The 24,820-nt window shown below is 40.3% G+C and overlaps 1 protein-coding gene and 1 long non-coding RNA gene across 3 annotated transcripts in view; one reads left to right on the forward strand and one right to left on the reverse strand.

The window, feature by feature from the left end:
* The first annotated feature begins 2,107 nt into the window (after positions 1–2,107).
* The window catches only part of SRD5A2 (steroid 5 alpha-reductase 2), a 39,526-nt gene continuing 16,813 nt past the window's right edge, over positions 2,108–24,820 (forward strand). For both annotated transcript variants that reach the window (XM_077843684.1, XM_077843683.1), the window contains exon 1: positions 2,108–2,479. In XM_077843684.1, the coding sequence (XP_077699810.1) occupies positions 2,199–2,479 (281 nt within the window). In that variant the 5' untranslated portion in view covers positions 2,108–2,198. The remainder of the gene's footprint in view (positions 2,480–24,820) is intronic.
* Positions 8,690–15,312, reverse strand: LOC144281008 (uncharacterized). Its single transcript, XR_013349473.1, has 3 exons — positions 13,982–15,312; positions 9,907–9,943; positions 8,690–8,929 (listed from the first exon to the last, which is right to left on the reverse strand). It is a non-coding gene; the product is annotated as an uncharacterized LOC144281008 (long non-coding RNA).

The following is a 24,820-nucleotide window of genomic DNA, read 5'->3' on the forward strand; positions in this document are numbered from 1 at the left end:
AAAACTTCTTTGTTGGAAGTTCTAACCCCAAACATGTAAGAATGTGATCTTATTTGGATATAGGATTATGAAAGATATAATTAGTTAAGAGGAGATCATACTGGAGCAGAGTGGGCCCTTAATCCAATATGACTGATGTCCTTATAAAAAGGAAAAATTTGGACACAGATATATACACACAGATTAAAGGCTATGTGAAGATTCAGACAAAATGGTAATGAAGCTTCTACATGCCAAGGAATGCCAAAGATTTCAAGCAAATTACCAGAAGCTAGAGGAGAGTCATGGAACAGATTATCCTCTAATGCCCTCAGAAGAACTCACTTTTCTGAAACCTTGATCTTAGACTTCTGGCCTCCAGAACTGTGTGGCAATAAACTTCTGCTTTTCAAGCCATCAAATTTGTGATTGCTGAGTGTGTTAGGGGTGTGTGTTTATTTTGCTTGGGGTTTACCAAGGTTCTTAGATCTGTAAGATGGGATTCTCAGGAAATTTGGAAAATGTCACAGGTATCAGGAAGCACCCTCAAACTGGGCAGATGGGAGAGTGTGCCTTTCCTTGGTACAGCCAGTAGGACAGGGCAGGGGTGATGGGGAGATACTGAGCGGTGCTCCTGAGAGGTAGTGAGTTGGAGTTAAGAGAGAAGGATAAACAGCTTAACGATAACCCACAACCCTCGGACCAACGTGGATGGAACTGGAGGGTATTATGCTGAGTGAAGTAAGTCAGTCGGAGAAGGACAAACATTATATGTTCTCATTCATTTGGGGAATATAAATAATAGTGAAAGGGAAAATAAGGGAAGGGAGAAGAAATGTGTGGGAAATATCAGAAAGGGAGACAGAACATAAAGACTCCTAACTCTGGGAAACGAACTAGGGGTGGTAGAAGGGGAGGAGGGCGGGGGGTGGGAGTGAATGGGTGACGGGCACTGGGTGTTATTCTGTATGTTAGTAAATTGAACACCAATAAAAAAAATAATAATAAAAAAAAAAAAAAAAAAAAAAAGAGAGAAGGATAAAGAAAGAGCCAAGGAAAGAGGGAGGGCTAGAGTGGAGCCTGAAGTAGGGACCAGAGGAGAACAATAATAGGGATAAAGTAATGCCTATTAGAGATGGGACGAGAAGATGAAGAGTGATGTGAGCAGCACTCGGGAAGAGAAGGCCAACGTAGAGGAGGAAACCAGGTCAAAGTGAGACGCAAGAGATTAAAAGGGGCATGAAACATAGGAGGAGGGCAGCCAAGGGCGTCTGCGTAGTGAATCGGAGGAGGGAGGAAGAAATAGATAGTGAACAAGGGGGTGAGGGATGAGAAGAGGGTGGGAAATAGATGGAAGAACCACGTCTGGATGTTCAGAGCACAGTAGCATCTCCAGCCACCACGGTGTGGGACCCGACTCACTCACGCGACGAGCGCGGAGAGGGCGTCCTGCGGCCGGAGCCGTGGACGTTAGCCTGGGTGCTGCGGCTGCAGGGATCCGGGGGCGGCGGGGAGGCCAGGGCGGACCGACGCCTCACTACTCGGGGCCGCAAGCTTGGCTGGTGCCCCCGCGCTGGGGACGCGCCTCGTGGACGGAGGCGGGCGGCCCAGGGCGCACCCAGCACGACAGAGGCCGACCGCGGAGGATGGGGCAGAGGAGCCACCGACTGAGCGTGGCGAAGGAGCACCGAGCCCCTGGGCAGCCCCTCGGCGCTGCAGGCCGAGCCCGGGGTCGGGTGGGAGCGGGGGGCAGGGAGGGCTCGGAGGGGACCTGGAGGCTGCGGGGCGGCGGCACAGACAGCGGCCCAGGGCTCAATCGCCCCGTGGCTTTCTCTCCTGAGTTCCTAGTCCTAGGAGCTGCAGCCGCAGGGGGCGAGGGGTGAGGAGCGGGTCTTCGAGGGGCAGCTCAAGGGGGCGCCGGCGCAAGGCGGTGGCGAGGTGGGCGCGCCGGCGGGGGCCCCCAGGACGCTCGGTCCTGCCCTGGCGCCAGCGCTGCGACAGGGGCATCGACGCTGAGCCGAGCGAGGGCTGGCCGCGCGGGGCCGCGGGCAGGATGGAAGGGCGGGAGCCAAGGCCGAAGGGGCGGACGCAGGGTGGCGTCTAGCGCCCCATAAAGGGGCCGTGAAGACCGCGCTCGCCTGTGCGCGGGCGGCGGCACCGGCACCGGCACCTGCACCTGCACCGGCACCGGCACCGGCACCGGCGGGGAGCGCGGCGCGATGCCCATTCGCTGCCAGCAGAGCCCGGTGCTGGCAGGCAGCGCCGCTTTGGCGGCCATGGGGGCACTGTTCCTGTACCTGGCCAAGCCCTCGGGCTACGGGAAGTACTCGGAGGGCCTGACGCCCGCCGCCCCCCGCCTGCCCGCGCGCGCCGCCTGGTTGCTGCAGGAGCTGCCCTCCTTCGCGGTGCCCGCGGGGATCCTCGCCCGGCAGCCGCGCGCTCTCCTCGGCCAGCCTGCGACGGTGCTCCTGGGCCTCTTCTGCGCGCATTACTTCCACAGGTAGCGGTTGCCCCCTGCGGGCGCGGCGGCGGCCCGGCGCTCGGCGTCCAGGAGCGAGCAGCCGTCGCGGGGCAGATCCGCCGGCTGCGGCGGGGCGGGAGCTCGAGCCGCTGGCGCCGACTGCTCCCTCCGCAGCCGCGCGGGCCGCCGTCGCCCCGGGCGCCTCGGCCCCTCTCCCCGCTCCAGCTTCCGACACCTCTCCTTGGCGGGGCGGGGGCGGGGGCGGGGGCGGGGGCGGGCTGCGGCTGGGATCCGGAGGGAGTCTACCGGGCCGCATCTCCCGAAGGAAACCCGGCCCCGAGGGCGGCCGACTGGGTGTTCGCGGGCCTGGGCCGGTGCGAGGGGGGATGCGATGGGGGCCCGCCGGCCGCAGCGAGAGCGCCACCCGCCCCTCTACCTGGACAGCTCCCCGGGACGCAGGCGAGGAAGAGTCGCGGTGCTGCGCGGCCCAAACGGTCTTCCGAGTTAGGAATCCCAAAATTGGGGGCGATTTTGCCTCCTGGTCTATAAGGAGAGCCTGGAGAAGGCCTGCGGACCCCGGGGGCGGGGAGGGGGAGCCCCGAGCAAGGTGCCCGGCGCGCACACTCCTTCCCTCTCCGTGGTCCCCAGCGGCCACTGTCCCCTTGCGAGCTCCGCGTTTGGCGTGCCCGCTTGCGAGACCCAGAAGCCGGGGCTGAGCGGGGCGAGGGGCTTCCTGGAGACGATGCAGCCGGCGCCCCGCGAGGTTGGGTCTCCCCCGGGGCTCTCCGCCGCGCAGGACGTTCCCTCCGCGTTACGCAGACAAGCTCCGCGCGAGAAGACTCCACGACGGGGAAGTTGCCAAACCAAACCAAGAACGACCAGACGCACGGCCTTATTTTTGAATTGAGAATTTCTAGGGTCAAAGATCAAGGAAGTCTAGATTGGAAATTAGGGTAAAGAATGCGGGAAGCTGAAAGGCACAACTCTTTTTTTTTTTTTTTTCATAAGGATGCCTCATTTCGAGACGAGGAGTTGTAAAGAAACGCATTTTAACCTGTCTTATCCTCTGGATCTCTTTTATCGGTCAGGATTTAATATTTCTGCGATCTTTTTTTGGTTTGTTTTGTTATTTCATTATTTTATTGGGCCGGTGCACATTTCACTATTGCTGAGATGTAAAGCTAACATAGAACTAAGAAGGTAGGATAGTAAAGGGGGTGAAGCCATCCACAAATTTACTAAGTTAGAAAGGTAGTTGGAATAGAGGGAAAAACTTGTTTAGGGGCTGAAGGGAGGTCTCTGGTTTCTAACAAAAATCTCCTAAAGGCTCTAATAATACAAAGGTCAGTTTATGGAAAAACTCTGAGTTGCACAAATGCCCTTTAGGCAGGAGAATGAGCTGTGGGGCAGCCTGTCTGCAGCAGAGATGGCTGGGCTGGAGGCCACGGCTCAGGCCCAGGACCTGCACCTGTAGGTAGCAGTAGGCTGGAAGAAGTCTAGAGGCAGAGGTTACTGCTTTCACCCAGAGCCTTGGCTTTCCAGTTGGTCTGTAGGATGCAGATGCTTTCCTCAGACAAGGAACATTTATGCAATCTGAACTGAGTTCTCATTCTTTTAAAAAGATGAGTATTAGCCATAAGATTAGCCATAAGAACTAAAATTTCAGAAATGGGTGTCCTTTCGGCAAATATTTACTAAAAGTCTGTTGTGGACAAGGTGCAGGTTTAATGAACAACCACATTATCTTACTCATATTTAAATGGTTTAATTTGTACAGAAAAAAAAAGGACGTTGAGTGCAGGAGTTAAGAGGCTAGCTTTTCACTTCACTGTTTTTGGAACCAACATTTGACAAAAAATATGATTCAATCAGACAATTGCTTTTATCTTGAAATTAACAACTGTCAGCACCATAAACAGTATTTTTATGAGGTCATTTCATCTTAAAGTAATGATTAGTATTTTCTGATAGTCCTATTAACATAATTTCAGACTTGTTTTTTAATTTTTAATTTAATTTTGTTTTTATTTATTTTTATTTTCAGACTTTTTTTTGAAAATAAAAGTTACTGTGCACAATAAATGATGACCAGTACATTAAAAAAGAAACAAAGACCAAGGAAGTAATTACCCACAAAATAAGTATGGACATACTGTCCATCTTCTTCAAGAGAAAATTTAAACTATACGTCAAGGATTTGGGGATTGATTCTGACTGAGGGAGAATTATCCACTGAAAACACAGCTCTGGGTTAGTTGTTCCTGATGTGAAAATGTAATGTGTGTCCACCTTCTCTCTTGTGTGAGCTCTTTCTTTGAGGCCATTGGAGTCTTGAATCTGTTATTTAGAGTGCTTATGAGATGTTATACTCTGCTGAGCACTCTTCATGAATTATCTACTAATCCTCACACCAACCTGTGTAGAGAGGCACTATTTTCACCTCCATTTTGCAGGTGAAAAACTAAGGAGGAGAAAAGTTTAAATAATTTGCCCAAGGTCTCACAGTAATTTGAGGAGCCACACATAGTTCAGATACAGGGAGTCTGAATCAGATCTCAGGCTCTTAGCTACCATGATAAGCTGTTCTATACTTGAATTATTATTTTTAAAATTCTGATGATAAGAAATATTCACTAAAGAACAAAAGGAAAATACAAAAAAAGTAGAAAACACCCATAATTTCAACACCTAAGTACATCAATAGTTAATGTTTTGGAACATTTCCATCAAGGCTTTTATTTTTCTTAGTTGATTTTTACACATGCTTGTTGTATTGAAGATATATAGTTTTGTTCTGCTTGGTTACTTAATATTTTATAATAAGTGTTTTCCCACATTATCATAGGATCTTTGTAAATATAATCTTAATGGCTGCATGTGATGTCATCTTATGTAAAAGCAATAATTTACCTATCCATTAATTTATAGTTGGGCATTTAATCCACCCCATTATTTTGCAGGAGGGAAGGTAGTTTAAAGTGATGCACATTTTTGCAACCTGAATTCTTTTCAGAAGCTGGGTGTGTTTTCTCAGCCAAGATTTCCAGAAGTGGTTCAAAGCCTATGAACATTTTTGTTTTGAGGCTTTAGGAGTCATGTGGCTTGATAATGAGGGTGCGTTAAGAAAAAAGCATCAGACTGCCTTGACTTTACTGTATTCTGTAAATTGCAGTGACACAGAGACTGAGATGAAGGGACAAGGGATCAGGAGGAAGGCTGGCTCACGGGTAGCGTGGACTCTTTTACAAAATGTTCCTTTAGGACTGTGCAGAACAGCAATACGTCTTTTTGGTTAGAAGTTAAAACTCTTTGTACGTTTCTCCATCCAAAAATCACACACTAGAATTTAACTTCCACAAGGGCAAGGGTTTTTGTCTCATCTGTTCATGACTATGTCCCTAGTGTATAGAAAAGTGCTGGTATTACATAGTTGGTACTCACTAAATTTGTTGAATGCATGAATGAGTTCTACCTCTGACATTGGTGCAGGTGATGAGGATTGTGGGAGAGCCAGTGACTACTTAGAAATCACTGCTGAGATTGCATGGCTAGGTCAACTGAGATAATTCTCCTCCTTTCAGAATCTATTGTTGTGAATGTTTGGATGGTCTAGCCACATGAAAATGATTGCTGTGTAAGCATATTGTCTAATCCACTGCCAAAATTGTGTGAAGTCAGTTATCTTTCGTTGACCTTGTCTATAGCCCTGGAATGATCCTTTCTTTGCTCATACTCTCTGATTGATCTTCATTTTCCCAAGAAGCCTTTGTATCCCATGCAATGATCATCATACCACCTATGTCTGTGGCAGTTGATATCTTTTTCAAGATTTGATATTTAGCTGAAGAAGGAAAAGAAATATCTTTTCACAAAAAAGAGGACTACATTGTGAAAAGTTGCTTGCAGAGTGACTTTTCATGATGAGTATCCAGAAACAAGGTGTAACAGACTCATTAGAGTCTGTTTGAACTTCGATCATTCCTGAGGCTTAGATGTTGAAACAGATGACATTTCCTAGTTATCCAAATAAAATGATGGCTTCTATAAGATGCATTTTTGCTTTACTTGTCAGTTCATTCTTCCAACAGCATGAATTCTTTCCTGTTCTTCAAAACTCAAATCAGGATTGCTTCCTCTAAGAAGCCTTCTCTGAGTCCCTTCCCTGTAAATCCAGGTGTGGTACCATTCCTTGGGTTTTCATAGCAGCCAGTGTGGCCTTCTATGATGCACTACACACACCTGACCATAATTATTTGCTTTAAGGAAACTTCATCCTCATCTGTCCAGCATCCTCATTTTATAGAAGTAAAGCACCAAGAGGTTTAGTCAATGAGCAGCAGAGGAGGCTGGAATTTTAGTCTCCTGATGAACCTTGCCAATACTTCTCCAATCTCGTAAGAGATGCAGATGTCTCAAATATTCAGAAGTAATCAAACCTCATGAAGGAAACAAACTGATGACTGCCCAAGAAGAGGGGGGTGGAGAATGAGCAAAATGAGTGAAGGGGAATGGGAAATACAGGCTTTCAGTAATGGAATGAATGAGTCACTGGGATGAGAGGTACAACACATGGAATACAGTCAGTGGTATTATAATAGTGTTGTATGGTGACAGACTGTAGCTCTACTAGTGATGAACATAGCATAATATATAAAGTAGTCAAAGCACAATGTTGTACACCTGAAACTAATGTAACATAGTGTGTCAACATTTCAATTAAAAAAAAAGAGAAATATGTCTTTTTTAAAAAAAGATTTTAGTTATTTATTTGAGAGAGAGAGAGGCAGAGAGGGAGCATGAGGTGGGGGGCAGGGGACAGAGGAAGAAGGAACCAGGCTCCCAGCTGAGCAGGGAGCATGTGTGAGGCTTGATCCCAGGACTCCAAGATCACAACCAGAGCTCAAAGCAGACACTTACCTGACTGAGCCACCCAGGTGCCTGAGAAATGTGTCTTTAAATATAAAACAAAATAATAAAAACTCAAGAAAACTCTCCAAAAACCTCATGAAGGAAATTACTCATTGACTGAGAGTCAGAGTATTGATTGATGCCCACACTGGAAACCACCTAGACAAATTTCTTCTCTTGCAGATTGAGAAGAAAGGCCCATGCAGGGCAAGCCATATTCTTGTAGTCACTTAATCATGTGTTAAGGACATTCCTGAGACATAATTTGATCAAGTAAGATTAGCTGAAAGATTTTTTTGGTGGGGACTTTATATATATATATATATATATATATATATATATATATATATATATACACACACACACACACACACACACATATATATATTTAAACGTGTGTATATATTTAAAATGTATATATGTACATATACATAAAATCTATATATATAGATTTGGGGGGATTTTTATGTATACACACACACGCACATATATATATATATATATTTTTTTCATTTAAAGTAAGATTCTTTAGAATGAGGGTTAGCAAACTTTTTCTGTAGAAAAGCCAGATTGTAACTCTTTTAGGCTTCACAAGCATACAGTTTCTGTTATAACTATTGTATGCTGCTGTTGTAGCGTGAAAGTAGCCACAGATAATATGTACACAAATGAGTGTGGTTGTGTACCAATAAAACTTTATTTACAAAACCAAGGAGTGGGCAGTATTTGGCCTGTGGGCCCCAGTTCTTGCCAGCTCCTCCTTAAGAAAACCATGAATGGCATAGCTTTACAATCAGTTAATTGATTGTATTCCTGGTAATACTATGATTAAATTTTGTTAAATCCTGTAGCAAAGCAGTGGGCAAATTTTAGAACATTTCTGGTACATTTAAATAGGAATTTGGTAGTAATATCTTTTTCTAAGAATTCCTAGGTTCCAAGTCCTTTATCTGAACACTTGTGGGAAATAGTAGGAGTCTTGGGGTTTACATTTTAAATGAGATGACATCATAAGCACATCTGAAAAATGCAGAGCTGTTTGCCAAAAATGTAAACCAGCTTTAAAGATCTTGACTGTTTCATTTTTGCCACATTGAAGAAAAGCTCATTCTAACGTAATGTCACTTAAAAAGAACATATACAATGAGCAAACAGTGATCCAAATTGGTTAAGTAATGTATATAAAATCACATGGCTAGGAAGGGGTGAAGTGTGGCTTGAACCCAGTGTTCTGATTCTTTATCAGAGCTCCACATGCTCAGAACCATGCTAGGTCTTGTGAGAGACACAGAAATACTACATCTGGTGCTTGCCCTCTGGAAGGAATGCAAGAAAGAGTCGTATATGTCTATCATTTTTTAAAAATTCCTTTATTCATGAGAGACAGAGAGAGACAGAGACATAGGCAGAGGGAGAAGCAGACTCTCTGCGAGGAGCCTGATGCGGGACTTGATCCCAGGATCCTGAGATCAAGACCTGAGCCGAAGGCAGACACGTGACCGCTGAGCCACCCAGGTATCCCATGTGTCTATCATTCTTTCTGGTGTGAAAGTGGGTGGTGGTGATGTCAGTCTGAGAGGCCTAGAGCAGGTGGGAAAATGCAAATTGAGGGAGACCTAGGGGAGACCCAGTCATGCCACTGAATGTGCTGTCTCTGGTGTTTGTGCTTGAGTTTGCACAGAATAGAGGGTTCTCTCCCCCACCCAAGTTCAGAACCAACTGGGAGATAAACCTAGGAATTAAGCAAAAATGACCACCCTTATTAGAGTTAATTAAAGCTGATTTGGGGCAATATGGCTTGCATTTTAGATCATGTGGGCCTGCTAACACTGTACCTCAAAAAATATCCAGCAATGCTCACAGCTGAACAACCACAGGCTTTTCCCAGTGGAGCCTGTTCTGAAAAGACATTAGAGTGAGAGATGGGCTGAGCTGTACACACCTCTGGAGAGGTGCTGCTTTTAAGTTCACCAAGCAGGCAATTCACTTTTTCGCTAAGAAGGAGTAAGCGAGGGACAGTGGAAAGGCCAGGAGGGATAATCTCATTGATGGGCCCTCAGCCAGCGTGGGGGGTGGGGGGTGGTCATGAATGCTTTTCTGTTTCTAGATAGAATAGAAAAGTTGTCTACCTATTGATTTTTGCCAGAGCCTGGCAACTTGGTTCTGGAGCCTGCAGCACCTCTCATTCTGCTTTTTCACTCCCTGCCACATATGGCAATGAGGCCATCAAAATCTGGAATCAAGTTGTTTAAAAAGTCTCCGTGCTTAACCCAGGATCCTTTAATAAGAGCTCAGCCTAGGAGCTCTAAATTTAAAAACCCTATGAACTGGGGCCAGCAGTGCAATTTGCCTTCCATTTGGTTAGAGATGAGGGAAATGGAAGGGGGAACCAATATTTATTGAGCTCTGGGTGTTCCAGGAATTATGTTACATGATTTACATTGGTTATCTCATTTTGTCTTTGAGACAATCACTATCATTAATGCTATTTCGCAAATGACTGCGCTCCATCTGATTGCAGTCACTGGTGAGGGTGAGTGGGAGTGATGGGCACGCACCTGAGCTGGTCCTGCAAAGGATGGTCTCTTCCCAGATCTGTGGGTGAGAAGGTGATGCTCAGTCAGGAAAAGGGACCTGAGGATCTATGACTTAAAATTGCCCAGGGCTTCATATACTCTGACTTGGAATGCCTCTCTTCTTTTTGATACCAAATATCATTTGAATATATGCCATAATATCTAGTTCTACTATCCAAACCTTAATCAGGCTCCAAGCTCTTTTCAAAACCCTTCTATTATACTTGGGCCATGTTGTCAAGGCTGATCCTAGAAGTTGCTGTGAAGAAAACAGGCAACAAGCTTTTGACATTTTTTCCTATCTGACTATGAAACATCCCTTGATCCTTTTCTGTGTTTGGTGTCTATTTCTGTCTCCTGCCCCTGTCTGCTCTCTGTAACAACAGTATAAGGCCTCCCTCAGTCTCCCAGTAAATGTTCTTTACTTGCCCAAATCTGATAAATCTAAATATTAGAGTATTGGGTCCTTTCTTTCACATTATCAAGTTTTGAAAGTTCCTTATATATTCCAGATACAAATCTTTTACCAGATACATGCTTTGCAAGTATTTTCTCCCAGTCTGTGTAGCTTTTATTTTTCATTCTCTTGACCATGTCTTTTGGAAATCAGAAGTTTAAAATTTAAATGCCATCCAATTTTTCTGTTTTGTGTGTGTGTGTGTGTGTGTGTGTGTGTGCTTTTAATGTCAGAGCTAAGCAATTTTTGCCTAATCTCAGGTCACAGAGTTTTCTCTTATGTTTCCTTATAAAAGGTTTATAGTTTAGGGTTTTACATTTAAGTATATGATCCATCTAGAGTTAATTTTTTAATTTTTTTAAATTTTTATTATTTTTTTTAAATTTTTATTTATTTATGATAGTCACACACAGAGAGAGAGAGAGAGAGAGAGAGGCAGAGACATAGGCAGAGGGAGAAGCAGGCTCCATGCACCGGGAACCCGACGTGGGATTCAATCCCGGGTCTCCAGGATCGCGCCCTGGGCCAAAGGCAGGTGCCAAACCACTGCTCCACCCAGGGATCCCTAGAGTTAATTTTTTTAGATGGAGGAGGGGCAAAGGGAAAGGGAGAGAATCTTAAGCAGGCTCCGTGCCGAGTGCTGAGCCTGATGTGGGGCTCAATCTCACAATCCTGAGATCATGACCTGAGCTGAAATCAAGAGTTCGATGCCTAACCAACTGAGCCACCCAGGTGCCCTGAGTTAAATTTTTTTTTTTTTTTTTGTTAATGTAAGAAGTATGAATCAAAGTTCTTTCTTTGTGTATGTGTATCCAATTGTTTCGGCATCATTCATTGAAAATACTGTTCTTTCCTTAACGAATTGCATTTGCATCGTGTGATATGAGCAGATACTTTGCTAAAGAAAACATAAAGGCAAATAAAAACATGAAAAGATGGGCAGCCCGGGTGGCTAAGTGGTTTAGCGCCACCTTCAGCCCAGGGCCTGATCCTGGGGACCCAGGATCGAGTCCCATGTCAGGCTCCCTGCATGGAGCCTGCTTCTCCCTCTGCCTGTGTCTCTGCCTCCCTCCCTCCCTTCCTCTCTCTCTCTATAATAAATAAATAAATAAATAAATAAATAAATAAATAAATAAATAACAATCTTTAAAAAAAAAACATGAAAAGATGCTCAACATCATTAGTTGGTAGGGAAACGTAAGTTAAAGCAAAATGGGATACCACTATGCATCCACTAGAATGGCTAAAAACTAAAAAGACTGACCATACTAATTCATCTACATTGTTGATGGGAATTACAACAGCAGTCATTTTGAGTAACATTTTGGCAGTCTTTTAAGAAGCTAAACATAAACCTACCATATGACCTAGCCATTCCATTGCTAGCTATTTTCCCAATAAAAATAAAAGCACATATTTTTTTAAAGCACATATTTATACAAAGATTTGTATGCAAATATTTGTAGCAACTTTAGTTGTGGTAGCCAAAACCTGGAAACAACCCACATGTCCATCAACCGGCGAAAAAGCAAATAAACTGTGTTGTATCCATAAAATAGACTACTCACAATAAAAATAAAAGGAATGAACTATTTGCTAAGAGCTACAACATGGGATGAAATGCAAAATAATTATTCTGGGTAAAAGAAACCAAGCGAAAAAAAGTGTCTTATGAGTCCATACGTATAAAATTCTATGAGATTGAAACTAATCTAGAGTATATAAAGTATCAGTGGTTTCCTAGGGAAAAAAGAGGGATAGGAGGTGGGATTATGAGCAAGGGTATGAGCAAACTTTTGGTGGTGATGGATGCGTTTAGGATGTGATATCATGATAGTTTCTGAATTTATCAGATTACATACTTTAAATATGTGCAGTTGGTTCTTAATTATACCTCAATAAAGATTTTTAAAAAAACTGTAGATGGACCCATGAGAAAATTATATATATGTGTGACCCTGAGAATTGCTCTAAGTTTCTGTGAGGCTAATCTGACAATGTTTAATAATAGCTGAAAAACTGTTCACTTTTTTTCATTTTTTTGTGTGTTTTTCCCCCCCAGGAATTTCATTTAGGGGAAATATTGAAGGGACATAATTGAAAAGAAAGAAATCGATTTATATAAAGTTACGGTGTTACTATTCACAACTGTGAAACACTAAAATTTACTTAAATGCTCTATAATTGAGTGCTGATTATAATCAATAGGATTGAATATCATGTATACTTAAAAATATTAGTTTTTGGATTACACGATGAAAATAAATATATAACTCATTTAGTAAAAAAAAAATAGACCTGCATTCTGAAAAATCTACATCAACATATATGAATTAAAATTGATAAGGATTGGAGTACAAAATGATGTAAATAGCTGATACTTCAGGTTTGCATTTTTTCTTTTTTTAAAGGATTTATTTATTTATTAGAGAGAGAGAGAGTGGGGGGAGAGGCAGAGGGAGAAAGAATCTCAAGCAACTCCTCACTTGACCTCATTACCGTGAAATCATGACCTGAGCAGAGATCATGACCTGAACTGAAATAAAGAGTCAGATGTCATCCAACTGAGCCACCCAGGCACCCTGCATTTGCATTTTTCTTATAATATTTTCAGTGTTTAGTGGTTTAAGTCCTACTAAACTTAATAGAAGAAGTAAGACTGATATTATAAGATTTTAAGAAGTACCTTCCAAACTGACCAGGGAATTAAATGTCCATAGAGATCAAGACACTCCTACAAGTAGGCACTGCTTTGAGGAAAGTCACCATTTATGTGTAAATTCTGTTTTACTGAGCCACTATGACATCACTAGCTCCTGACATTGTCACCTCTCCTAATGATACTTTGAGTTAGGATGTTGAAGATCCCTTAGAATGTAATCATGTTACTTGGCAAATTGTCAACACACAAATATCCTTTTAATATCTGTAGAATCTAGAGGGATGTCACCACTCTCATTCTTAATAATAGTAATTTATGTCTCCTCACTACCTCCCCATCTTCTAGTTAGAGCTTTATCAGTTTTATTAATCTTCTCAAAAAACCAGATTTTAGTTTCATTGAGTTTCTATGTTAACTTTTCTGTTTTTTCATTTGTTTGCTGTTTTGATATTTATATTTAGCTTCCTTCTGCTTTGGGTTTAATTGTTCTCCTTTTTCTAGTTTCTTAAGGCAGATTGAGACCTCCTTTTTCTAATATAGGCATTTATTGCTATGAATTTCTTTTTTTTAATATTTATTTATTTATTTATTCATGAGAGACACACAGAGAGAGGCAGAGACATAGGCAGAGGAAGAAGCAGGCTCCTGGTGCGGAGCTTGATGTGGGACTCTGGGATCATAACCTGAGAGCTGAAGGCAGATACTTAAGCAACTGAGCCACCCAGGCATCCTGTCTTCAAGTATTATTATACCACTTCATGTACAGTATAAGAATATGAAATAAATACTTCCATTTTTTTCTCTTGAAATGTATGTGATTGTCATTATTTGTTTTACTTATATACATGCTTTAAAGAGCTCCACCATATTGCTATTATTTTTTAAGTAGTCAGTTATCTTTTAAAGGGATTTAAATAATAAAAAACTTATATATTTACCTGCGTAGTTGCCACTTCTGATGTTCTTCACTTTTGGGGATAGGTCCATATTTATATCTGGGATTATTTTTTATTTCACCTAAAGAACTTTATTTCTTTTAGAACAGTTCTTTTAGATTGAATATTTGAAAATATCTTTATGTCTCCTTTTTTTTCTGAAGATATATATTTCTAGGATATAGCATTCTAGAATGACAGCTGTTCTTTCAGTACTTTAAAGATGTTACTCCTTTCTCATCTTGCTTGCAATCTTATGAAAAGAAATTGGCTGTCCTTCATATCTTTGTTCCTCTATACCTGTGTCTTTTTATCTCTGTCTACATTTATTGTTTTCTCCTTATCATTGGTTTAGAGCAATTAAATTCTTTGGTGTAGTTTTCTTCATGACTTAATGTTCGGTTTCTTTAAACTCCTTAAATCCATAGACAAGGTTTTCATCAAATTTGGACCATTTTTATGCATTATTCTTCATCTCCCTGCTTCTCTCTCCTGTTGCTCAGAAACTGCAATTACATATCTATGAGACCTATGCATGTATAAAACCATCCCAGAGCTCACTGATACTCCTTTCTTTTTTTTTTTATTCTTTTTTTTTTTTCAGTTATTTCATTTTGAGTAGTTTCCATTGGTATGTCTTCAATTCATAGTCTCTTCTTTTGCGTTGTCTTATCTTCTTAATCCCATCTGGGATATTTTCAACTCAGACATGGTAGTTTTAATCACTAGAAGTGTGATTTTCATCTTTCTGCTATCTTCTATGCTTCTACTTAATCTTGTGAACATGTGGAATGCAGTTATAATAGCTGTTTTTTTTTAAAATTGAAGTACAGTTGGCATACAATGTTATATTAGTTTCAGGTGTACAACATAGTGATTTAACCAGTTTATACATTATGCTGTGCTCACCATAGTGCAGCTACCATCTGTCACCATACAATGCTTTACAATACCATTGACTATATACCTTTTATCCCCATGACTTATTCATTCCATAACTGGGATGATTATAATAGCTATTTTAATGTCATTGTCTGCTAATTCTAACATCTGAGTCATTTCTATGTCAGTTTTGATTGATTATTCTTCAAAATATGGGTGTTTTCCTGTGTCTTTGCATACCTGGCAGTCTTCAGTCTTTGATTGGATGGTCAGATGTAGCTTCTTGGGTGTTAAATACTTTTGTATTCCTATAAATATTCTTGAGCTCTACTCTGGGATGCAGTTGAATTACTTGGAAATAATTTGATCCTTTCAGGTCTTGATCTAATTTTTTTTCAGTGGTTCTAGAAGAGTGCTAGTGACAAGGCTAATTAATTCTCTCCTCTGAGGTAAGGCCTTTATGAACACTCTACCCAATGTTCCATGTATTATGACTTTCTCTGTCTGTCTGGTTGATCATGTGTGAGCACTGGGCATTGTTCCCTTTAGTCCTTTTGAGTGATCATTTCCTTACATAAGTATGTTAATTAAGGCTTTGCTGAATACTTAAATATTCTCTGCAGGTCTCTTTGTATCTCTTGCATCTTCATTACTTTGTCCTGCGACTTCTAGATGTATTGATCTGGAATCTCAGTTGTGTTTCCTCAGTGCAGCAAGTCTTCAAACCTCTGTCTGAGATTCCCTTCTCAGAGAAGGAAAATTCTCTCGAAGAAATAACCTGGATCAATTATAAGGCTCACATCATCTTTGTGTGTGTCTCTCAGGGATCCCTGTCTTTCATTGCCTGATGTTCAACGTTTTGTAAATCATTATTTCATATAATTTGTCTTGTTGTTTTGTATTTTTGTTATTCAGCCTGGAGGGTAAGTCTAATCCTTGTCACTTCATCTTGACTGGAAGCAGAAGTCCTTCCAATGGGGTTTAACATTTATCTTTGCTAATTTGATCATTTTCAGTGCTTGTTGACTTGCTGGTTTTAATGGCTTCTGCTTGCACTCAGTGTTATTATACCAAAGCTCATTGGTTTGTGTTTCTAAACTTTCCACCAATTTGTTCAGAGTGTTTCTGTCTCAGTTCAGGTTGCTATAGCAAAACACCATAACCTGGGGGTGGTTAAAAACAGATCTGATCAAATTTCTGATCAAAAACAGAAATTTATTTCTCACAATTCTGGAAGCTGGAAGTCTAAGATCATGGTGCTAGCAAGGTCCAGTTTAGGTGATAGTTCTTTTCTGGGTTGAAGGTGGCTGACTTCTTGTTGTATCCTCACATGGTGGGAATAGGGTGAGTTAGCTCTCTGGCCTCATTTTATAAGGGCACTAATCCTGTTCACAAAAGTTCAACCTTTATTACCTAATTACCTCCAAAGGCCCCACCTCCAAATATCATCACATTGTATTAGATTTAGGTTAGATTTCAAGATATGAAATTTTGAGGGACACAAATATTCAGTGCATAACAGTTTCCTTTTTTTCATTATGACCCTATTGCTTTTACCATTCTCAGGCTTAATGTGCAATGACCTTTAGGTCCCATGTTATAAATTCTTGAACTTGTGGAGAGCTCAGCATGATAGGAGAATGGTGGTTTCTTTTGTTTGTTTGTTTGTTTTAATTTTTTATTTATTTATGATAGTCACACAGAGAGAGAGAGAGAGAGAGAGAGAGGCAGAGACATAGGCAGAGGGAGAAGCAGGCTCCATGCACCGGGAGCCCGACATGGGATTCGATCCTGGGTCTCCAGGATCGCACCCTGGGCCAAAGGAAGGCGCCAAACCGCTGCGCCACCCAGGGATCCCTGGTGGTTTCTTTTGTAGGAGAGGAGTTGTGTGGCTCCATGTAGCTATTGCTGGCAAGGTGGCCTTAAAAGTATAAGATGGAGAATAGAGTGTGGGAGATATCAGCAGATGCTTACGAGTGACATATCTGAAACTTTCACATGGTAAATTCTGCCACAGAGACCTCAGAAAAGGCTTTTTCTTTTTTCATCGGCATGAACGATGGAATGAAGATGTAGGAGGGAGATGCACTGAGGCAGATCTATCTTTGAAAGTTGTGCCCTTTGATCAGGGCTACTGAGTCCCAGGACAATATTTAAAAGAAGGTAGAAACCTCTCAGAGATTCTCAGAATGATGGCACTATATAGGCCTCATTGCCACATGGCTATATAAAACAGTTTGCAAACCACATGAGAAGCCCTATAAATCTAAGCTGCAGTATGAAGCCGAACAGCTGGAATTAGAAAACGAGAAATTTCTTTTTGCAAACAATGACAAATAAAGGATGCAAAATTGCGCTTACAGAAATGATGTGTTTGTGTCCAACAGTGAACATGTCTTGCCCTGAGCCTACAATAATAGGCTTGCTGAACTTTGTGCTTCAAGCTGGAAACCACCCCATGTTTCCATTTACAATTTATTTATTTGGTCATGAGCAGTAAGCATGAGTGGCTGAGCAGGCATGCCTACACAATGCCAAAATCCACCTCAAATTTATCAACTTAAAGAAAAAGAAAAGTTAGACTAGTTACTTGAATTAATCGATTAATTACTCATACCAAGAGTTTGATCTGATTCTCTTTGTATACTCAGATTCTCACCTTTGAGGGCATAAATAGTGGTCAGTAGTAATATGTCTCTTGTAAGAGGTTGTGCCGCAGTAATGGTTATCTTTCTATCACTCAGAGGCAACTCTCAAAGTTCCTCAAAAGTTTGGCAATTCAGTATATGTTCAGATTGAACTTCTATATTGACATAATAGCGGGAAGAAAGAGAAGTGAGTGAGTGAGCAGTTTCAGGGTTTCCTAGAACTACCAGGACATAAATATGAAGATATAAAAACACATATATAGAAAACTTAAAAATGGCTTACTGTATTTTAGGTTTTCATGAGCTAATCATCTCAATGTTTTTCATAATTAAAAAGGATCTACTGGATCTTGACCACTAGACAATTCAAACCAGATGACATCTGCTGGGGGTTGACCATGGGACCTGACTATCCTCACTTGTAGGATGTTGGAGCAAGATGAGAAGAAGTTGCAGGATCCCAGGGGGAAACCTCACATCGAATTGTTCCCCTGGTGCAGCCCTTGATAGGAAATGGTCAGCTACTCCATGCAGGAAAAAACAATGTGGTCTTATTGAACTGGGCGTTTTACTAGGTTTGGCAATCTAATTTCTCTGCGTAGACATAGCCTTTGGAGAAGCCAAACATCTGGTCGATGCCAACTTGAAAAAATTAGTTAAATCTGCAACTGGAGGTTATTGTATCAGTGTTTTTTAGTCCTGGCTGCACATTAGCATCATCTGAGGGAACTGCTGGTGTTCAAGATTCTATACTGAAGATTCCGAATAATTTGTCTTCAGTGTGCTTCTTCTTTATAGTGTTCCTAAAGCCCCTCGGGTGATCTGAAAGTGCAACCAGAAGTGAGAATCTCAGATGTTCTCACAAATGCCCATGTGACTGATTCTTTTTCCACATAGTAACTGCTATAGAGCAGAGTGCTCAAGAGCATAAACTCTGGAACTAGCTCCACCTAGTGGAGCTAGCTCCACCAAATCCCACCTCTGATGCTTCATAGCTGTGTGACCTTGGGCTAGCTTAACCTCACTGTGCCTGTTTCCTAATGTATAAAATGGGATAATTATAATAATACCTATCTCCTCGGGTAACTATAATAATAGCTATCTCCAGGGATTAAATGAGTTCATGTGTGCGAAGAACAGAGTAAGCACTATATAAATATTAGCTGTCTGTCGACCTTCACTGGTATTTCTCTACCAAATGTCTGAACTGAAATTAAATTCAATGGCCTAATAGTACTCTAGCAAGGTGTTCCCTGTAGCTGCTACAGGGAATACCACAAAGTGGGTGGCTTGAATAACGTAAATTTTTTCTCTCACCATTCTGGAGGCCAGAAGTCTGAAATCATGGTGTCAGCAGGGCTATGCTCCCTGAATAAACTCTAAAGGAAAATCCATTCCTTGCCTCTTCCATCTTCTGGTGGCTGTCAGCATTCCCTGGCTTGTGGTCACAACTCTGTTCTCTGTCTTCACATTGCCTTTTGTCTATGTATCTGTCTTCTCTTTTTCTGCCCTTTTTTATATGAGGATAAATGTGATTGCATTTAGGGTACATCCAGGATAATCTCCTCTTCTCAAGATGCTTAATTTATGGGGCATCTGGGTGGCTCAGTTGTTAAAACATCTGCCTTGGGCTCAGATCATAATCTGAGAATCCCGGGATCAAGTCCTACCTCAGGCTCCCTGCTCAGCGGGAAGTCTGCTTCTCCCTCTCCCTCTGCTTCTGTTTTCTCTCTCTCTCTCTCTCTCAAATAAATAAATAAAATCATTTCAAAAAGCTTAATTAAGCACATATTTTGTCATATAACACAATATTCACTCTTTTGCTATAAAGTAATATTCACAAATTCTAGGGATTTAGGGCATGGATATGTCTTTTCTAGGGGGCCACCATTCAACACACTACACAAGGTCCATAAAAAATGTAAGCTTGGATGGGATGTATTACTGACTCATTCTGTGTTTAGTTGTCTTTGCGTTTGGCCTTCACATCCCACTCTCTGATATATCCAAAACTATTATTTACAATAACAGGTATCATCTTTGTATATACGGACAAGTGACTATTCATTGTCAGTGTTTGTTATTTCTTGGGAAGGACAGAGGAAAGTGAGCCAAGGGCTCAGAGGACCAGTTGGCCCCATGCCTTTGGTATACAGAGAGGCTCCAACAAGGAAAGAACCTCTTGGTGGGTTCTGTTCCAAAGAGAATAATTTGGGGGAAACTCTATTTTATTATTAAATGCAACCCAAAACCCTCACCAATTCTGGCTTTATATTTGGAAAAGTTTGATGCTTATTTCAAAAGAGAACAGTGTGGTGGTGCTTTAATCAGGACTCTTTCAGTTCCAAGTGACAGAGAAGTCAATTCAAATATGCTGAAGTTAGGACCTGAATTTATTAACTCTTATGACTGAACAATTGCTGCATCAGATCCAGATTGATGCAGTGGTTCCAACGATCCCATTAGGACTCAGTTTCTCTCTCCAGCTCTTGGCTCTTCCTTTACGGGTTCTGTTCTCAGAAAGGCTGTCCATAAGTGGTGGCAAGACAACTGTAGGATCTAAGAGCTTATATCCTCTTTGACCCAGGATACATGGAGAACAGTTCTCAAAAAAATGTAAGCAAAACCTTATTGGGGTTTATTGGGTCACATGCTGATCTCTGAAACAACCAGTGTGATAAGGCTATCCCAGTTTTGATTGGCCCAGGAGCCTGACAAGGATGCACCCTCTCACAGGCTAGGATAGGAAGCTGATCCAAGCTAGGTACTCTAAGAAGGAAGAATGAGTATTGGGGGCAAATACAACAGATGCAATAGATCTTTGGGTTAACATGTCTAAAAACCAAACCTGGATTCTTTAGAAGGGCATGTGGGATTTTTTTTCCAATTGTATATGTCGATTACAATTTGTTTTTCCAATTGGAAATGAGTGAGTCTCAGGATCTTGAGAACCTGAGATAAAAGGGAATCAGTAGGAGAGAGGCTCATAGATGTGATGTGAACAGGCACAATGACTAGGGCACAAAGACCAGCTTCACTGTTGGTCTTGTGCTGGCCCTCAGCTTTATAAAGGATATATTCCCTTGGCTGGGGAAAGAAAGAGTTGTTAAGTTCTAATATGTACCAGTTATATTCAATTATACCATTTAATCCTTTTAATTACCTTCTGAGGGTGGCATCCTTATTATCCTCTGTTCATCAATGGAAAACTGAGGTTTGGAGGAGTTAAGTTACCAAGGTCATTGTGGTAGCTTAAAAATATGCCCATGAATTATTTTGACACAATTTCCTTGAAAATATGGTACCCAATTACCATCTTCTTGAATGGGGGCCAGAATTTGTGACTTGCTTCTGACCAATACAACGTGGCAAAGTGATGGTATGTGAGTTTTGAGACTAGGTCCAAAAAGGTAGCTACTATTGGCCCTATATCTTAGATTGCTCGTTCTGGGGGAAGCCTGCCACAATGTCATGAGTGAAAACACATGTTTGTTGATGTTTTTAACCATTAAGTTTTAGGGTGGTGTATTGTGCAGTAATAAAAAAATAATGAACACAGTCATGTATTTTGGAAGTGGTGTATCCACCATCCATTTTCACTTTGCCACAGTTACCCAAATAGAAACAACCAAATACAAAGATGATGGATAAAACTTGAAGTAATCTATACTCATTTACTGAGTACTTTTTATATTTCTTGAGTACTTATTTACTGAGTAATTTTTTTTCCTGAAGAATTATTCCAGGTTCTGGGTTACCTTTCATACAACTGAGGTCTTAGAACTGATCTGTGGGTGAGTGCATGACTGGTGGCATCAAAATCTTCCAGAGAGCTTTCATAAATCTCTAAAAGAGTTTAATTTAGTAGGTAAGGTAGCTTTAATACTCAACCATATCTGCCACTGACCAACAGAAGTTAAGGGCTGTCTTTTAAACCAAAGAAAGTATCTCTATAGACATCCATGGTTAAAAACTGATTCTCCAAGTCAGCCACCATTCATCATGGCATATATACATAGGATATTACGTATTTATTAAGATAATTATAGATGCACATGTAATTGTTAGAAATAATACATAGATATCCTGTGTCACCTTTACTCCAGTTATCTCCAAATACTATACTGTAGTATCACAACCAGAATATTGGCATTTTTGTATAGTCAAGAGACAGAACACTTCCATCACCAGGGTGATTCCTAGTGTTTAAACATTCACTTTTCCTCCTATTCCCACCACCACCTAAATCCCTGGCAACCATTAATTTGTTCTTCATTTTTATATTTTATGACTTCAACAATGTCATATAAATGGCAGAATATAGCATGTAACCTTTTGAAATTAGCTTTTTCTTTTTCACTTGGTGTAACTATCTGGAGATTCATCGAGGTTCTCATGTGTATTGTTAATTCTTTCTGTAACTGCTGAGTAGTATTCCATGGTATGGATGTACTTGTTTAATAATCCACAAATTGAAGGACATCTGAGTTTCCTGTCTTTGATTGTTATGAATAAAGTTGCTATAAACATTTGTATATGAATTTTGGAAAACATGTTTTCATTTCTCTGTGATAAATGCCCAGAAAAGCAATTTCTGGGTAATATGGCAGATTCAGGTTTAGGTTTTGAAGAAACTGTATAGAGTGGCTATACATTCACACCAGCAATGTACAAAAAGATCCAATTTTTTTCATATCTTTGCCAATATTTGGTGTTGTCAGTTTTTAGTTTAGCCATTCTGATAGGTGTGCAATAATATCTATTATGGTTTTAATGTGTATTTCCTAAAGGCTAACAACGTTGAACATTGTTTCATGTGCATTTTTGAAATCTTTATGTACTTATAGGTAAAGTGACTCATCGTGTTTTTTGCCCACTTTCTAATTGAATTTTTTTGCTTTTAATGTTGAGTTTGGAGAGTTCTTCTAAATTCTAGTGTTGTAAATTCTAGTCTTTTGTAAAATACGTGGTTTGCAAATATTTTTCCCATCATGTAGCTTTCCTTTTCATCCTTTTTCGCTCTTATGAAGAGCAAAAGTTTAAAAAGGTTTGATAAAGTCCAATTTATGATTTTTCTCCTCTTATGGGAGATGCTTTTGTGTCAAACCTAAGACCTCATTGCTTAGCCTTATATTCTGAGAATTTTCTGGTTGGAAGGCTATGTTTTGTTCATTTAATTGCTTTTGTACCTTTATAAAAAATAAGTTGGGCCTATTTGTTTAGGTGTGTTTCTGTGTTCTCTGTTACATTGATTTATGTGTATAGCCTTTCACCAATACCATTGCAGTTTCATGTAGTTATATAATAGATCTTAAAATCTGGTAGATAAATTCCTCCCACTTTATTCTTCTTTTCAGAATAGTTTTAGCTATCAAAACTCTTTTGCTTTTCAATATAAATTTTTGAATTATGTTGTCTATATTTATAAAAAAATCTTGTTAGAATTTAATAGGAATTTCATTATCAATTTGGGGAGAATTGACATCTTAACTATGGTGAATCTTTCAACCCATAAACATAGTATGTTTCCATTTATTTAAATCTTTGATTTCTGTCATTAATGCTTTGTAGTTTTCACCATATAAGTCCTGTACATATTTGTTTGGATTTGCACCTAAGTATTTTATTTTTGAACTATTGTAAATGTTACTCTATATTTCTAATTTCAGTGTCCATATGTTCATTAAAAGCATGTAGAAATATAATTGAACATGGTGTATCCTGCAAACTTGCTGAATTCACTTATTAGGAGGTTGGGGTATTTTTGGTATATTCTTTGGGATTTTTCTATAGAGACAATCATGTCATTTGCAAAGAGGGACAGTATTGTTTCTTCCCTTCTGTTATGTTTGCTTCTTTTTTTCTTGTCTTACTGCACTGACTAGAATTTTCAGCACTTTGTTGAGTAAGAGTGGTGAGATTAGACATCTTTGTCTTGTTCATGATCTCAGAGGGAAAGCATTCAGTCATTGACCATTCAGTGTAATGTTACCTGTAGATATGCTTTATCAAGTTCAGGAAGAAGATTTACTGTATTCTTATTTTCTGCATTTTTATCATTACTAGGTGTTAAAATTCATCAAATGTTTGTTTGTTTTACAGTGACTGATATGACCACAATATTTCTTTTTTAATTTTGCTAATGTGGTTGATTTCATTGATTGGTTTTTGAATTTTGAACCAGTCTTGCATCCCTGGAATAAACCCTACTTACTAGTGCTATATAATTGTTTATATATACGGCTGAATTCTGTTTGTTAACAACTTGTTAAATATTTCTGTGTTCATATTTATGAGAATTAATGGTCTGTAGTTTGGCGTCTTGTTTGTACTGTCTTGGTCTGGTTTTTGTATCAGGGTAATACTAGCTTTATAAAATGAAGTGATTATGTAAAATTGGTGTTAATTCTTTAAATATTTGTAGAATTCTCCAGTGAAGTCATCTGGACCTAGAGATTTTTTGAGGGGGGAGTTTTAAAATTATGACTTAAATAGTTCCAGGGCTTTTCTCAATAGTTACAGGGCTGTTCATTAAAGTGAGCTATGATAGCTGTGTTTTTCAAGGATTTGGTTCATTTTATCTAAATTGGCAAATTTGTGCATGTAGAGTTGTTCCTAGTATTTCTTTATTATCCTTGTGTTTGCAGGTTCTGTAATAATAGTCCCTGTTTCATTCCTGATGGTGTCTCTTATTCTTTTTTTGCTTTTTCTTTATTAGTCTTTCAGAGGTATGTTAATTCCATTGATCTTTTCAAAGAATAGCTCTTTGTCTTATTCATTTTAGTTAGTTTTAATGTTTTGGATTTCAACAATTTCTGCTTTTATCTTTATTATTGCCATTCTTCTGCCTTCTTTGGATTTTTATGCTCTTTTTTCTCCCCTGGTTTCTTAAGGTGGGATCTTTGAAACCTTTCCTATTTTCTATTGTTGCACTTAGTGGAACAAACGTCCCTCTCAGCACTGATTTAGCTGTGTCCCACAAATTTTAAAATATTGTAATTTTCATTTTAATTGAGTTCAATATAGTTTTTGATTTCATTTGAAGCTTCCTCTTTGAACCATAAATTATTTAGAGTATGCTGTTAAGTTCCCAAGTTTTGGAACTTTGTTATCTTTCTGTCTTGTTACCTTTCTGTTGGATAGAGTTGGGAGAGAAGCAGTCAAATCCTGGAAATATTTAGAGGGTAGAGCTGACAAGATCTGTTAATAGATTTAATGTGGAGTATGAGAGAGAGACAGAGACAGAGAGAGCTGGAGAGAGGAGAGAGAGAAGTCAACTGTGGTTCAAGGTCCTCAGTCTGAGCAATTGGAA

This window comes from Canis aureus, chromosome 12, assembly GCF_053574225.1.
Source record: "Canis aureus isolate CA01 chromosome 12, VMU_Caureus_v.1.0, whole genome shotgun sequence".
NCBI classification, from domain to species: domain Eukaryota; kingdom Metazoa; phylum Chordata; class Mammalia; order Carnivora; family Canidae; genus Canis; species Canis aureus.